The sequence below is a fragment of the Ipomoea nil genome, unplaced genomic scaffold (assembly GCF_001879475.1).
Source record: "Ipomoea nil cultivar Tokyo-kokei standard unplaced genomic scaffold, Asagao_1.1 scaffold1932, whole genome shotgun sequence".
Lineage (NCBI taxonomy): Eukaryota > Viridiplantae > Streptophyta > Magnoliopsida > Solanales > Convolvulaceae > Ipomoea > Ipomoea nil.
The window spans coordinates 162,147-178,821 of NW_017618360.1; the positions used below are offsets into that span (position 1 = coordinate 162,147).

General features: G+C 36.4%; 2 protein-coding genes across 8 annotated transcripts; one reads left to right on the forward strand and one right to left on the reverse strand.

Moving 5' to 3' along the window:
• Window positions 1-466: 466 nt before the first annotated feature.
• On the forward strand, window positions 467-9,935 carry LOC109194041 (filament-like plant protein). 7 transcript variants are annotated; one of them, XR_002056365.1, is made up of 7 exons: window positions 467-610; window positions 728-779; window positions 1,657-1,858; window positions 3,062-3,248; window positions 4,312-6,152; window positions 6,653-6,829; window positions 6,861-7,133. XR_002056365.1 is itself a non-coding variant. In XM_019344890.1 (5 exons), the coding sequence occupies exons 2-5, from the start codon at window positions 1,745-1,747 to the stop codon at window positions 6,767-6,769; spliced, it is 2,259 nt and encodes a 752-aa protein (XP_019200435.1). In that variant the 5' UTR covers window positions 618-779; window positions 1,657-1,744; the 3' UTR covers window positions 6,770-7,133. The 7 variants fall into 7 exon arrangements, 1 of the variants encoding a protein (XP_019200435.1); XR_002056369.1 differs by lacking the exon at window positions 467-610 and having other exon boundaries at window positions 617-779; window positions 4,312-5,507; window positions 5,583-6,152; XR_002056368.1 differs by lacking the exons at window positions 467-610; window positions 6,861-7,133 and adding an exon at window positions 9,909-9,935 and having other exon boundaries at window positions 618-779.
• LOC109194045 (NAC domain-containing protein 2-like) lies at window positions 7,611-9,062 on the reverse strand. Its single transcript, XM_019344895.1, has 3 exons — window positions 8,754-9,062; window positions 8,389-8,663; window positions 7,611-8,258 (listed from the first exon to the last, which is right to left on the reverse strand). The coding sequence occupies exons 1-3, from the start codon at window positions 8,947-8,949 to the stop codon at window positions 7,833-7,835; spliced, it is 897 nt and encodes a 298-aa protein (XP_019200440.1). The 5' UTR covers window positions 8,950-9,062; the 3' UTR covers window positions 7,611-7,832.
• Window positions 9,936-16,675: the final 6,740 nt, after the last annotated feature.

Genomic DNA, 16,675 nt, shown 5'->3' on the forward strand with positions numbered 1-16,675 from the left:
TCTTCGTTGTCACCCAATAATTTCTTGATTAGACATTTAATTATCACCACAAATCTTGCAATACAATCAGACAATGCATAAATATCTAATTTTAACTATAACAAAAATTACATCTTCCATTTAATGATTTTGTGGTTTGATGGTAGAAGTGGCTATGTTTCATTTAATCCTTAAATCTAAAAAAATTGTTAAAAATTTTTAAGAAAAAAAAAAAAAACATCCGTAAAAAGAACAAGTAAACAACTTTAATTTTAAATTATAATAAATGTCACATCAGGTTAAAAATAGCTTTTACTCCATAATAACATATCATGTAACTTTCTCTGTGTTTTATTTTAGGTAAAACTAATTCTTTTTTTTTTTTTAGAAAAAATTATTTCATCAGCCCAAAACATGAAGATAAGTGATAGATTGTTCCTGTACTTGGATCATTTGCGTCATAGAAAAATATTGGAACGTCATTATAATATTGACAAAAACAAATGTATTCAGACCAATGCTCCCAACGTGTACAACACTATTCTTCCAATTGCTTTCTCTGGGCCATATGACTCAGTTTCTAAAAAGGATTACATTAGCACCCAAGCATTACTACTACTATCAAGTCTGGGTAATTATCAATTACCGGAAATAGATTCTCCATTTTTAATTTTTTATTATCAAATATTGAGCTTCTGGTATAGAATTATCATTGTTCTTCTTCTGATTTCTCTATTGGTTGCTGCAGATAGAGATTTCATCTCATTGAAGCTGAAGAGTTGGGGCTCTCTCAATCTAAGGTAACAAAAAATCGCCTTTTTTCCAGCGTGAGTGCGTCCGCATGCATGGGGTATACATAAACTGTGGATATAATTATATGTATTATTTATATCTAACAATCGGAAGTGGATTTCCATCTGGATGGGGAAGGCAGAAGCCTTTTTGCGATCTGCTTTTGGGGTGTTGTGGGTCTCTGGTTTTTGCCCAGATATCCAGTGGTGGGTCATCATCGATCATCCTCATTTGATGATTTCTTGGAATTTAGACACAAGGCGTACTTATCCCAATTCATTAATTTCTCGCACACTCTTCTGTCATTTTAATAAGCTCTTAAATTTTCTGTTCTGGAAAAAAATATCCCAACTGAAACTTGGGGATTGAGAGGTAGCCATCAGATGAGTTGTTCAAAGCCAATAATCTTGAGTGGAAAGCATGTGTAGGTGTGACCACTGTGTGTTTGGTGTCCAAAATGCCCTTTATCTTGTATGTTTCGGAATTGCTTCTTTTGAGGTTTTGCTAAGGTTCCGTCTTTGAGGTGTAGGTTGTTAGGTGATTTGATGGATTCAGCTTTACTTTCTAAGCAAACTAGGGATTCTGGAATTACCAGAAATCCTTATCCCCGTCGTCCTCGGACACACATTTCCTCACCCCAAAATGTGAACTTCTCCGTACTCCAGCTTGAGTTCAATAGTCACTAACTACTTTTAAAGATTCTGCCTTTTTTGCTTTTACTTTCATCAGACTTCTGAATCAAGTCATGTGGTGTCTGCCCTTTTCTTTTTCAATGTTCATTCCAATTCCATGATAGAGAAGGGAGATTTCAGTTAAGTGTGTTGGTCTTGGTCTATGTCCATGGATCCTCATTTGGATCTGAATCAAATATCATTGTAATTTCAGGGGTGAGTGGTGTACTTTGAAAACAGAAAATGTTGAATATGAAGTGAGTGCCTGAGTGCCAAAGAAGGATAGTTAGCTAGTCCCGGAGATGGACCGGAGGAGCTGGCTGTGGCGGAGGAAATCGTCTGATAAGAGTCCCAGTGGTGAAACCGAAAGCTCTGGTTCGATTTCATCGCATTCCGAGAGATTCTCTGATGATCAGGTAGGTTGATTCATTTTCCTTCATAATGATACCATTCCTTAATCTCCTTTGCCTTTTGCTAATTAAATAATATCATTCCTTTTTATAAATCCTGATTATTCTTAGTTGCCATTAACTTTTATAGTATTATAATCAGCAGCATCTCTCTCTCTCTCTCTCTCTCTCTCTCTCTCTCTCTCTCTCTCTCTCTCTCTCTCTCTACATAGATGCATGTGTGCTTGTTAATAATTTCACAGAGAATGCTTTCTCTTGTCTTCTTGTTAACAACTTATCCAGGTTCAATGTTTCAAGGAAATGGGAAAATGCTTGCCACTTTACTTCATACATAGTACAATTCTCATACTGTTCTTGCTCTGCTTGTCCAAAAAATTTGTAGATTCCCTCGGATTTGTGTACTTTGTAATACTTGGACTAAAAATTATAAAGAGAACAGACACATGCATAATGCCGGAAGTCAGGAACTTGATGGCCATACACAAAATAGTTTAGGTGGAAATAAATCTCTGTTTTAGAATAGAGTGGAAAAATGTATAATCTACAGTTTCATATTAATCTTTAGTACGGGTTAATTGGTAATAATAACTCAAACAAAGAGCCCCAAATATGAGCAATAGGTTTGATTGCTCGTTTCTATTGAAGATATATGTGACAGACAGACATGAGATTCTATTAACTGTACCTTCACATTATCGTGATTTTAAGGTGCTCACTGTTTCCTGGATTGCAGCTTCAAATATACAAAGAAAATCTTATTTGGAGTCTGAATATAAAAGTCTCAGCTATAACTTGTTTAAATATTCACGGAGAATCAGCTAGATGAGAGACTAAGCCTTGACACTGCCGAAAACTAATAAATATTTCAGCTGTAAGTGGTAGTTATAGCTCTAGGCAAACCAGACTAATAAAACTGGTTATCATGTAGTGTCATGCTTGCTAGCTTTTCAGCATATGCTGAAAAGTGAATAGTTGTTAACTTTGAACTCAATTTGTCCATGATATTTCTTAGTTGGTCAAGATACTGGAATCGTGATTAAACTTTGATTAGCTCATGCATACTATACTTTTGTATTTTATTCTGGCTTTTCATTTTCCTTTTTATTGGCATCCTCAAAGTTTTTTTTTTTTTTTTTTTTTTTTAATTTCCAAAATACTTATTCAAGTCTTCAATTTATGCATGCTGATGGATCTTGTTTTCTGTTAAAGGCAATTCCAAATCACAGTATTCAATCACCGGAAGTCACATCTAAAGCTGCATCCAATGATGAAGAACTTAATGACAGTGTCAGTGTGAAGGCACTATCAGCTAAACTGTCAGAAGCTCTGCTTAATATTCGTGCTAAAGAAGACTTGGTAAAGCAGCATGCAAAAGTTGCAGAGGAAGCTGTCACAGGTAGCTCATCTTTCTCTTTTTATGTGAATTTTACTTCAGAAATTAGTTGTCTTTTCTTCTTTTACCAATACAAGTTAGAAGGTGATTTTATCCCTCCAATTAATTTTTTAAAAGTCCTTTGTAGGATTGACTGTTCACTACTTTCTTGTCAAGAACTTTCTTTAGAGAGTGAAACAAAGATTAGGAAAGAGATATCAACTGCTTTCCTTAAGTGTAGCCTCCATTTACTTATTATTGCATTGTTGGATATTATGGTTGTTCCTAGTGAGGTCTATGTAATCTTTGAGTTCCATAAGTTTGTAATTCTTCATAAAGGAAGATTTAGATAAGAGAATAAACATATGATAGGTACTTTGTTATTCACAGTGATACTGTCAAGCACTACTTTTGTTCCTTTGGGAGCCTTTTCCTCTCTGTTTTAAAGTCTGCAAGCTAATTCCTTCTTTCCCATGCTCTTTGTTGTGCTTGTACTGAGTTTAGTTAATAATCTGTTTCTGCAAGGGATTAACTCCTAAGAAAACTTATATCTGTCATTGCAAAATTTATTTAATCCTGAATATATTGAAGATCTTGAAGTTGGCTTTCACTGCAGTTCAGATTGTGATTGTCCTCTAACAGTGCCTGATAATTGTTTCAATCTCCAATGTTAGGTTGGGAAAAGGCTGAAGCTGAGGTATTAGCCCCGAAGAATAAAGAGTTAGGTTTATCTATAGGGTTGTGTCTGTTTACGAATAGATTTTAGTTATGGGTAGTTACTCACAGTTATTTGTTTGAATATATATATATATATATATATATATATATATATATATATATATATATATATATATATATATATGTACTATGTTTCTTTGTTAGAAACACAGATAATACTAATATATTTCAGTCTTATATACATTTTCTATTACTTGATTCTTCATCATTGTTTCCGCCTAACTGGCGGGTGATGTTATTCTCCACCCGCCAGGCCATTCCATCTTCCAAATTCAACAGCTTTCACTGCAGTTCAGATTGTGATTGTCCTCTCACAGTGCCTGATAATTGTTTCCATCTCCCATGTTAGGTTGGGAAAAGGCTGAAGCTGAGGTATTAGTCCTGAAGAAACAAGTTGATGCTACTGCCCAAAAGAACTTGGTCCTTGAAGAACGCACCGGTCACCTTGATGGAGCACTTAAAGAGTGTTTGAGACAGCTTCGACTCGTGAGGGAAGACCAGGAACAAAAGATTCTTGAAGCTATATCCAAGACAAGTTCTCAGTGGGAGTCTTCAAAGTCTGAACTTGAGAAACAGCTTGCTGAGCTCCGGTCTGAACTTGAAAGTGCTAAAGTTGAAGCACTCGTGATCCCAGATCTTCGTGCGCAGCTTGAATCTATGAAGGAAGAGAACTCAGTGTTGAAGCTTGAGCTCTTTTCTACAGCGGAGGATCTCACACTGAGGACCTCTGAGAGAGATTTGAGCACAGTTGCTGCTGAAACAGCTAGTAAGCAACATCTGGAGAGCATAAGAAAGGTGGCCAGGCTTGAAGGAGAGTGTCGCAGGCTCAAGGCTCTTGCTCACAAAGCAGCTTCAGCTAATGATCAAAAGTCTGTTGCTGCATCATCAGCTTATGTTGAATCTTTTACAGATAGCCAATCAGATAGTGGAGAGAGACTGTCTGGAATTGAAAACGATAGTCGCAAAATGAATACTTTGGAGCAGAATGAGTACGGATCTAGTCGGTCTGACCTATGGGCTTCCGCTTTGATATCAGAACTGGACCAATTTGCATTTGAAAAGCCACTCAAAAGAAACATTATGAAACCTTCATCAGACATGAATCTCATGGATGATTTTCTTGAGATGGAGAGGCTTGCAGCATTGCCCGAGTCAGACAGTGAAAGCCCCCTTGAAAGAGGAGCTTGTTCTGGGGAACTTTCTTTAAAAGTTGAACTTGAAGCCATGATTAATCGGACAGCTGAACTGGAGGAGAAGTTGGAGAATATGGATTCTGAGAAAATGAAGTTGGAGATGGCATTAACCCAGTGCCAATTCCAGCTTAAAATGTCCAAAGGTCAATTAAAAGAAACAGAGGTGAAGTTGATTGAGCTGAAATCTGAGTTAGCTTTGGCAATTGAAGCTAGAACTGCAGCTGAGGTAGAATTTCAGACTACTTCTGCAAAGCTTAAGAAATTAATAGAGCATTTAGAGAAAACAGAAATGAATGTGGCAGAGCTTCAAACTAAGTTAGATATGGCACATGAAGCAAGGAAAACAGTTGAGGCAGAACATAAGGATACCAATCTTAAGCTTCAATCTAAGTTAGATATGGCACACGAAGCAAGGAAAACACTTGAGGCAGAACTTAAGGATACCAATCTTAAGCTTCAATCTAAGTTAGATATGGCACACGAAGCAAGGAAAACACTTTTGGCAGAACTTAAGGATACCAATCTTAAACTTCAGAAATCAGAAGTGTGGTTAGAGGAAGCACAGGTCAGTTTGGCAGACCTTGATGCTCATTTCTCAACTGAAAGAGAGGCACGGATAGCTGCTCAGCAAGAGCTTGAGGTTTCCAATTCAAAGCTTAAGAAATCAATAGAGCGCTTAGAACAAGCAGAGGCCAACTTGTTAGAGCTTCAGACTCAGTTGGAAAGGGCAAATGAAATAAGGTGCACCATTGAGTCTGAACTAGAGGATAGCAATCATAAGAAAGAGGAAACAGAGTCTCAACTCAAAGCTGCAGAATTTCAACTGCAAGCTTTGCATTCAAGAGTTTATTCACTTGAAGAAGAGGTGAAAAAAGAACAGGCTTTTTCACATGAATCTATTCTAAAGTTGAGGAAATTAGAAAGTTTAAATTTAAGACTAACATCCCAATGCCAGCTTCAGAAAGCAGCAACCATTGGAGAATTTCAATTCAATAAGGTTAGTTGCGAAACAGTTTATAGTTCAATCCATTCTGCAATCATGCTAGAGTTTGGTTTTAAAAAAATAAAATAAGATAGAAAAGAAAGATGCAAACTGATTTCAGAATGTTTATGCATTAACCAAGAAAAAACAAAACAGAAAATACTGACAGTAATCTAAAGTTCTGCCTTCTTGCCTTGGGGTTCTTTGTGTTCTTTTGATGTTAAAAGTATACACTTCACTTAAATGTTATATCTAAAGGGCATGCATGTTGTCATAGCTTCCTGTGTTGGATCCTTTCACTCAAAGATGTTTGCCAAAGGTAACTATATTTCAAAATTGTTACTTCTAGATATGGCTCGTTGTTGGTGATTGTGTGTTTAAACACTCAATCAGCCTTCTCAAAAGATTACACTTCTCAGATTCTAACGTATTCACAATGCTATGGGTTCTTTTTTCCCTCAGTAGCAATGAACTTGCTAACTGATATTCACTATGTTTCTTGATGTGTTTGGCAGGACAAAGAACTGGCAGTGGCTGCTAGTAAATTTGAGGAGTGCAAAAAGACAATTGCTTCAATTGGTAGGCAGTTGAAAACCCTTTCAAACTTAGAAGATTTCCTGATCGACTCCTAGAGACCACGTGAGCTCTGTTAAGACAGATGTGAGCAGCAGCTGTTAGGAATTCACTGTGTATGGTTCTCTTTGTGGTAAAGGAATCTGAAACCCTGAACGAAAAGTTGGTCAAGACCAACTGAATTCAAGTAAGAGCAGCATATCCCATGGACATCAGCAACCATAAGGAACATCAGGATTCAAAATTTCCAAGGTACAATATTTATGTATGTTTCAGTTAAGCAGCAGTTCATTTGTACATGAAATGTTGGGTAGAATATTTTTCCATCGTCGTTGACGTATAAAGGAGAACAGATAAATTTACATGTAAGATGCAAGTTATATAGTATACTGCCATTTGTTTAAGGAAAATTTTGTGGTTCAAGTGATAGTTTTGCTGGGTGATGTGTTATTGTGGGAATGTGGTGAAACAGCTGCAAATGTATACTCCAAACTAAGAAAGGCAAATGGGATTATACACATTCATTGAATCCCTAAGCAAATAACCATTACTTGCATAACAGAAGCAAAAGATATACATAAACTCAATATCCCCAATGTCAGTTGTAATTCCAATTCATGTCCAGCCTATTATATGGCCCAAAGTTCTCCAAGTGGCATTTAGAAGGGTGCGTGTTAAAGCATTCTTTGATTTCTTTCACACCCTTCACGTTTTTCTCAAGGAATACTGTTGTTTGTCATACTTGACATGACAGATGGATGGATAAGAACGCTATCCTTTGACCTTTGTTTGTCATGTTAGGTGAGCATCACCCCAAAAAAAAAAAAAAAAAAAAAATTCTATAAAGTTTTAAATGTCGTTTGTTCAATTCAATTGTTGTGTGTTTGAAGAAACACGAGAGTAATAAAATTTGTTTTTCATTTCCTGAAAAAATGAACAACATATTAACATATAGTAAGCTGCAAAGAGACCTAATAAAATCTCCACCTAACCTAAAAGAATAGCCATCTCCCAATATTAGCTGCCATCTACCCTCCACCAAACGTGACTTTTAATTTTTCATTGTTGTACACTAAGATGATTAAGAATGTCGGCTAATGAATTCCTAATCTATAAACAAGGTTAAAAAGGTTTCTGCATGTACATGAACATATCTTGTTGGAAGGGATCATTGTACTGCGGCATTTGAAAGGGATCGTCTATGAAATTGTTGAGCTGGAAATTCAGGTCGTCCCATTTTGGCGCGCTCTGGACCTCTTTGTCGGCGGCGAACTCCGGGGAGGACAGCACTTGCTCGGAGCAGCAGCTGGAGTCGGTGTGCCACCTCAGCACCGACTCCGACGTGTCGAAGTGCACGTAGTCGTGCTGATTTTGCACCACCGGCGGTAGGGCGGCTTGCGTTAGCATCGTGGCGCTTTGTGAGAATTGGGTGATGTTAGGCTTCTGGTCTTCCAATTTCGGGAGAACGACATCGTTTTGGTCGACATTATAGTACTTCTCCACACTGCCTTTCTTGTTGTATATCCGACATAGTACCCAATCGTCAAGCTGTAACATTAACGCGCAATCAGAACACTTTCAATTCAGATTCAAAGGTCCAATTTCACAGTGAAGTGATTATTTACTTTTACTTTAGTGCTAAAAAATAAAAATAGAGTAAAGAGTAAATAATACATACCCTCAAATTGTTCTTTTTTCCGGCGGAGCGGTCGACGTTTGCGAGACGGTACTCATGCATAATCCAATTAGTCTTTACACCTTTAGGAGCCTTCCCGGCGTAGAATACCAAAGCCTTCTTTATCCCCAAAGTCCTGGGCTTTCCCACCGGCTTATCTGCTCCGGTGGCCTTCCAGTACCCGGTTCCGGCAGACCTGTTCGGCCTCGAACCGTTGGGGTACTTTCGGTCCCTCGGAGAAAAGAAGTACCATTCTTTTTCTCCGTACAAAGCCATATCTGCATCGAGAAATCAATACAAAATTAAAAATCCGATCCCAAAACAAATTAAAATTAAAAAGCAGAAGTACTCAACACTAGCGTACGTACCAGGGAGCTGCCAGGGGTCAAACTTGTAAAGATCGATCTCGGCAATAATCGGAACGGAGATAGATTGGGAGGCGCATTTCCGGCAGAGATAGTGAACCACGAGTTCCTCATCCGTCGGATGGAACCGGAATCCCGGCGGCATCTCCAATTGCTGCTGCTGTTCATTGTTGTTCAAAATTCCACCATTATTCTTCATATCTTTTTCTTCAATCTCGATCTCCTCTTTACTCTTTTCTTCTCTTTGCTGCCCTTTCTTTCTTTCACTTCTTTTTCTTGCTTCTTTCTAAAGCTTAGCTTACAAATTTGTATGAACGCAGGACTTTGCGGTAGGAAGGCGTATATATATGAGTGAAGGGCGTATATTGCACGTGGTGAAATGAAGGAGGACGTTGCCACGTAGGTCTAAGTATTAACTGAGGAGAGATGTTTGCGGTGTGGGACCCAATGGGTTGGTCATTTTGTGAGCTAGGGGGGCTGTTTTGCTTGGAGAGCAAGGTTGACCGCAGCCATTGAAGGAAGACCAGAACGGAGGAGCAGTGCCGACGGTCTTATCTCCGCGAGCCACGTGTGATTGCTGGTACCCCACGTGTGCTGCTGCTGTTGTCACTGCTCCCGTCACCACTTTTGGACGGACTCCATGCCCAAAATTCAGCTTTTGACTCCACCAATATTTTTGCGCCCATGTCAACACCTAAACGCAAATACAAATGCTAACTAAGTGACTTTTTGCATAGAGAATTATTATTATTTTTTCCACACGTGGTCCGGGTGTTCGTTTAACGGTCCAAGTTCACCCAGTTCGCTTTAAGAGACACAAGAGAGATATTGGATATATTCACATATTAATCCGGATAGATATTTTTTACCTGTTGATTTTACAACTGCATAGCTTATGACTGGTTAACACAGTGCACAATGGATCGGTGAACAATACAATTACTCAAGTAAAAAAAAATAAAGCAATCGTAGAAAAGTGTTTATTTATTTATTTATTTTGTAAAAAGAGATTCAAACATACTAATACTTTTTAAAAGTATTTTATACCACTTAAACTAAATTTTAGTACTCAATCTATATTAGAAAAAAATAAATAAATCCCTCAAATCATGAACTTTAATTACAAATGGGTTGTCTATAAAAATAAGAAAACAATCTCCTAAACGCAGAAATAAATTGTTCAAGTTATCCCTTCTAAAAATAGGTAAGTGTGTCCTATAATTATAGACTGAAATGGGTTGTGGAAAACTGCTAGACCACCAGTATTCAATCTATCATTACTCACTAATCAAAATTTAAATCATAATTACAATAAAATTTGACTTTTATTTAAAAATACTTGACCTAAAACTTTAAATATAACACCAAGGATACAATAAATAATATAATTGTAGGCCCGCATGGGTAGGTCAACTGGTCATAGAGGTGAAACTTTGGAAGAATGACCAGGGATCAAGTCTCACCAGCGGCAGTGTAGGAGCAACCTCTCAAAGTGAGGGGGGCTCCTACCGCTCTGTCGAGCCGGGATCACCATGGTTTACAACCTCCCACCGCTCTGTCGGGCCGGGGGAAACCCTTGGGCCCCGCATGGGTAGCTCAACTAGTTGGAAGAATGACCAGGGATCGCCTCCCACCGCTCTGTCGGGCCGGGGGAAACCCTTGGGCCCCGCATGGGTAGCTCAACTAGTTGGAAGAATGACCAGGGATCGAGTCTCACCAGCGGCAGTGTGGGAGCAACCTCTCAAAGTGAGGGGGGCTCCCACCGGGGTTGGGGTTCAACCTTTTTGGAAGAATAATATAATTGTAGGACATGGATTAGCAAGAATTTTGCATATTGATTGACGCGGCAATACATGATTGGCTCTACGAGGTCAAATTTGTGTTTGACACAACAACATGAAAAATCTCACCATCGATCGATCCATCATTTTCACTCTAATTTGACGTCTTAATTGAACTTTGTTGAGGCAATATATGGCTAATGGCTTCACGTGCCCTTACGAAAAGTAAGAACACTACAGCTGTATCCGGGTTACGTTGCACTTAATTTTGAATGAATACTATTACAGCTGTATGGACGTATGGTGTTATCATTTTATGATTTTATCCCAGGAACAAACCTGTTGTTTTGGTCGACGATCCTGTCACCCCAACTCGGCTGTTGTATTCTTGTCCTTTTAGACGGACACGTCGGCTGGAGTCACCTTTTTGGGGGTTATTTTATTATTATTATTTCTGCACTTAACCTTCCAAGTACCACCTCGTGAACCTACTTTAAAACATATAATACATTAAACTCCGTGTCACTGATCTGTCATTCTGCCGTTGATGCTTTATATATATATATATATATATATATATATATATACACACACACACACAAATGAGTCTCCTGGACAATTGAGTATAATAGTTAAGTGAAATGTATATAGTGAAGTGAATACAAGATATTCTTTTTGAGCGAGGTGATCATAATTATTTATACATACTATACATAAGGTCAGTCTTATGTTAAGACAGTTTACCGTCATGCTTTTACACGTCTCGACCTAATTGATTCATCAAGTTGAGCGATCAGTTAAGTTGTGTCTAACCTCGAGCCGTGTTTTTCCTTCTGTCACACACAATATCATCTATCTTCTGTCAACATGGCCAGATTTTAGGGCGTGCAACATAGGCAACAGTACATGACCTTAATTTTTAGAAGGCCCAATTTTTATTTTTGACATAGCTACTTAATTTAAATTTGACGTGAATTGAATTAGGAACTGTGATTTTTGTATTCAACTGGTGTTACACCATTTATACTTATTTGAAATAAAAATCATATATTTTACTGTATTGATTTTAATGATTGTGCTTATACTTTTGGTAGGGCCTTATTTATTTATAAGAAGATGGCCACAAAAATTTAAAAACCAATTCTTGTCTGTCAACTAGGCCTACCCAAAGATACAAGTCATGCTACTTGATGGATTGGGTAGGTAATGTATAACTCATCACTATGTGAATTTAATTAAGCATGAAAGCATGACATAGACTTATGAGTTAGCTTGATTTGAATATTATACATTATACATATACATTATTCAAGTATAAAAAGGTGCCTTTTTAACAACTATTTTTGGATCAAATCATGTTTCAACTATTATTAGTGTAGCTAATAATATATAATATATATATATTAAAAATAAAAACAAAAACATTGAGGTTTTGAACAGGTGACGACAAAGTGGCGTCATTTTGTCTTTAGCGCGATGACGCACTCCGTGACCTTAACCTGGATAAGGATCGCCTGCGGCCCGTCGGAATCCATAGTCTAATGACCTTTACTCTCTGTCATGCCTTCATTTTTTTACATTTTCTGAGTGGCAAACAGGTCAAAGGATCGTGTTCATATTTCCTTTTTATGGGATTAAAAAAAAGGATGTTTAGTATCATTAGATTGCAATACTTTATTAGTATGAACTAAACCAGTTGGTCCAAGGGGGATGTACACTCTTTTAGCTGCTTTCCAGGATGCTTCCTTGTCTCTTCTAGAACGTTTCCACACAACAACTTGGGTGACTAATAGTCTAATATTCTGCGTCTATTTTTTTAGTCGCTATACAATAAACAGCATGCTGCGCATTGCTGACAATTTGACAACCTGTCAATGTTGGTCTTAATCACACTCTCACTTCGCATATAAACCTCCCTAAGATTTAATTCGACGAGGATAGTTTTTTTCCTTCTAATCCTACAAGAGATTCAGAGTATGGCTGCTAATAATAGTTAAAAGTTACTTTCTTTTTTTTTTTAGCTAGTGATTAAATCTTATCTACGCACTAATAAACTTTTAAACGGTAAGTCACAAGTTTTTATATGAATTTTTATTAATTAATAAAATAGTGCACATTGACATGTTTATGTGTTTAGTTTCACTTAAAAGTATTAATTAAGAATTTTGGACAAAATAGTATTAGTGTTATTCAACCTTAGACTATATACAGAAGTCATTTATTTATTTGGTAATATTCATGAAAGGAGGTGTCCCTATTTTCTGTGGATGTAGCAAGTGGACCAAGTGATTGCAAGTTTAGAAAATTTTCTTTAAGTAACCTTCTCGGAAAATGCTTGTGGGGTCTTTGGGTTCGGTGTGTGTGTGTGTGTGTGTTTTTTTTTTTTTTTAATTAATAAATGAAGATAACATTTCTTTTTGTTTGTGCAAATTTAAACATTATTTTTTGTTGAGAGTGCAAATTTAAAAATTATATATGGTAGATTATTATAAATTTAAAAATAAGTGTCTTTTTGTAAATGTTGAAAAAATAGCTTAAAATGACATAAAATGGCATGTTAATGGCTATTTTGTGGTACAATTATCAGTGGGGTCCACTTCCGAAATGAGTCGGGTCAAAGTGGATCCGGGTTCTTCGTAGTGAGACAAAGATATTGATATATTGTACGCTCAAAACGGATAATGGGTGAATGAGATATTGATTCTCAAAGTAGACCCATTTGCGTTGGAAAATGAAGGGAAAAAGTGAGCTTTTGTCCTACACTGGTTTGAAAAGAGGATTTGCCCCACTATTTATACAAAATCTCTTTTAAGGCTTATTGAATTGTATAGCATAAAGGCTCTCTCTCGCGCGCACGGGGTTGCAAATCAAGGCGAGGCCGAAAGTTAAGTTCTGACTGTTGTGGAGATTAAATTCATCTGTTACGGAATTAATATTGCTTTAATTCCAATTCTGAATTTAATCTTCAGGTAGTGGCCTGCTGTTTTTAGCTGTTGCAAAGCTTGGCTTTATGTCATTATTAAATGTCATAATAAAGGCTATTCACTCCTCAATCCCTATATAAGAAGGAGCTGTTGCAAAGCTTGGCTTTATGTCATTATTAAATGTCATAATAAAGGCTATTCACTCCTCAATCCCTATATAAGAAGGAGCTGGGCTGTTTTTAGCTGTTGCAAAGCTTGGCTTTATGTCATTATTAAATGTCATAATAAAAGCTATTCACTCCTCAATCCCTATATAAGAAGGAGCTGGGCAGTAGCAGATTTACAGACAACACGAAAGTTTATTTTTAGCCTCAAAACTCTCTGTCTCTACTTCTTTCTTAAGCCAAACTGTGTTCATAATCTTGCTCTAGTTCGCCAGATTCCTTGTTTGGGTGCTTAAACATTGAATCGTAGCAAGTTTTATCCTGGGAAGCCTAGACCTCCTAGCACTTGTGGGAGGTAGCAAATAAGGTTTTAAGGAAAGAGTGATCGCTTGACTCTTGCTAAAAACCTTATACAAACACGAGCCAATCTCTTCATCTTTCCTTCCCTTTTTCTACATAAAATAATAATCCTTATTTTGTAGGATTATTATTGAGTTATACCAACGAGATATCCAACAGTAAATAATTAGAGATCTTACAAACTTAACTTGTAGGTTGTTCTTATAATATTAGGATATATAGCGTAGAATAAGTAAATATTTGGATTGCTCTTAAGAGTTTGTAGTATTGCTTGAGATAACTGGATAAGGGTATTGACATCTTCCTGGAATAAGTTATTAAGTGCCTAACAAGGGGATAAACCTTTAAGGCTCTTTGTTGAATATTATGAAAGTTTGGAAGCAAGTAATGGAGTGTCAATGAATTCTCAAATTATGGCACATCTATAGGGAACATAATGGTATTGGAATTTGCTTTGTAAATTTATCTACACAATATGCGATTGATTATCCACCAACTGCTCTTCAACATATCCGGCGATTTGAATGACATCATAAGTGTTATTCACATGAAGGGAGTGACAAATAGAGTGTCCCCCCTCCCCCTAAAATTTGTCTTATATTCTGAGGAATAATAAGAACCCCGGACCAATAAGATATGACCATAAAGCACAAACCCATAGTATAGTAGCTAGGCCCAAATAAGTGAGCAAAAGATTGGCAGCCGTAGACTTGTCAAATGTGGCCCAACTGGCAAATTTCACAATTCATATCTTGTTCCATCATAAGAACATCCATCTTTATAGCCTTGAATACATAAAGCAAAAAACGTAACTTAGAACAATATGTTACTATGTTAGCCTCTTTTGTCAATGTTTTATGTTTCTTACTCTGTCCTCCTTTTTTTTTTTTTTTTTTTTTTTTTTTTTTTTTTTTTTTTTTTTGAGTACTACTGAGTACTGGCTTTGTTACATATAACAAGTCAATACCGACCCCACTGAAGCTCGAACGATCCATTACCTCTCATTTAGAAGAGTCACTTCATATCACTTGACCAGGGCCGTATTTTAAGTTTTGGTGGCCCTGTTTTGGTAAATAAATGTGGCCCTACTAAAATCGCAATTTTTAAAATCAATACATGCAAGTTTCGAACCTTTGACTTCAAAGTTAAAATACAATAAAAATACATTCTTACCATCTCTTCATGGAACTTTTTAAATTCAATTGAAAATTTTTTATTTTTATTTCTAAACTAACTAGATAAAAATTAAATATTGGACTTCTAAAATTTGGGGCCCCTCTAAAATTGGGGGCCCTGTGCGGTAGCCCAGCTTACACAGCCTAAAATCCGGCCCTGCACTTAACCACAAAGTCATTGGCATAATAAGTTGAAATAATATCATTCAAATCAATTACTCATTTATCATTTATAGAGTATTAAAAAACCTACATACAAATTATTAATTTGATAATCATTCTATACAAAATATATATATATATATATATATATATATATATATATATATATATATATATATATATATATATAATCTCAGCACAAATTGCAATCGTTATGCGTTGGACCCGTGTCCAACATGCTTGCTGGACACGGGTAACAGTGCCGTTAGGCACTGTTATCTCCTTCTTTTTTTTTTTTTTTTTTTTTTTTTTTTTAATTTCAGACCGCTTCATTGTAAGAGTATATGTTCATAATTTTATTACTATATGTTAATAACTATACATTCATAATTCCATAACTGTACGTTCATAACTCTATAACTGTACATTCATAACTCCATAACTGTACATTCATAACTCCATAACTGTACATTCATAACTCCATAATTGTACATTCATAATTTTCGAAGCTCTATGTTCACAATTTTAGAGCTCTATGTTCATAATTTTATCACTATATGTTCATAATTGTAAGTTCATAATGTTAGAGCTCTTTGTTCATAATTTGATCAATAACTGTACATTCATAATTCCATACTGTAGATTCATAATCTCATAACTGTAGATTCATAACTCCATAACTGTACATTCATAACTCCATAACTGTACATTCATAACTCCATAACTGTACATTCATAATCTTTGAAGCTCTATATTCACAATTTTAAAGCTCCATGGTCATAATTTTATCACTATATATGTTCATAATTGTAAGTTCATAATGTTAGAGCTCTGTGTTCATAATTTCATAATTGCATAACTGTATATTCATAACGGCATAACTGTACATTCATAACGGCATAACTGTACATTTATAATCCAAAAAAAAAATAACGCCGTTAACGGCAAAACGCGCACGAATTTTTTTTTTTTTTAACTAAATGACGCGTTTTTTTTTTTTAAAAACGACGTCGTTTTGGGCCCGTGTCCACAATTCAATGTAGACACGGGTCCAGGGCATAATTTGCCCACAAATTGGCAGCCTAATAAGGAATGAGGTTGAGTAGGATAAAGTCGATCGTTTGAAGAGGTTAACTTGAGATGAAATCAACCATGCATTTTGTGAGGTTAGTTTAGTAAAACTTAGTCCACCAAAGTTGTTATCAGACACTACATGCATCCTAAACATGCGGAGGTAGTTAGCTATATATCATGATTCATGAAATTTGCATGACTAGTTGTTAATTATATATGTATAAATATCTCATACTTTGTAATATTTGCACGAGGTGGCTCTCTTTTAGGGGATGTCATAAGTTC

Coding starts and splice junctions, on each gene's coding strand:
- LOC109194045 (XM_019344895.1), bottom strand. CDS start 8,949: ATGAAGAATAATGGTGGAATTTTGAACAACAATGAACAGCAGCAGCAA. Junction 8,664..8,753: donor TGACCCCTGGCAGCTCCCTG/GTACGTACGCTA, acceptor TTCTCGATGCAG/ATATGGCTTTGTACGGAGAA. Junction 8,259..8,388: donor GAAAAAAGAACAATTTGAGG/GTATGTATTATT, acceptor TTAATGTTACAG/CTTGACGATTGGGTACTATG.
- LOC109194041 (XM_019344890.1), top strand. CDS start 1,745: ATGGACCGGAGGAGCTGGCTGTGGCGGAGGAAATCGTCTGATAAGAGT. Junction 3,249..4,311: donor TGCAGAGGAAGCTGTCACAG/GTAGCTCATCTT, acceptor CTCCCATGTTAG/GTTGGGAAAAGGCTGAAGCT. Junction 6,153..6,652: donor GAGAATTTCAATTCAATAAG/GTTAGTTGCGAA, acceptor TGTGTTTGGCAG/GACAAAGAACTGGCAGTGGC.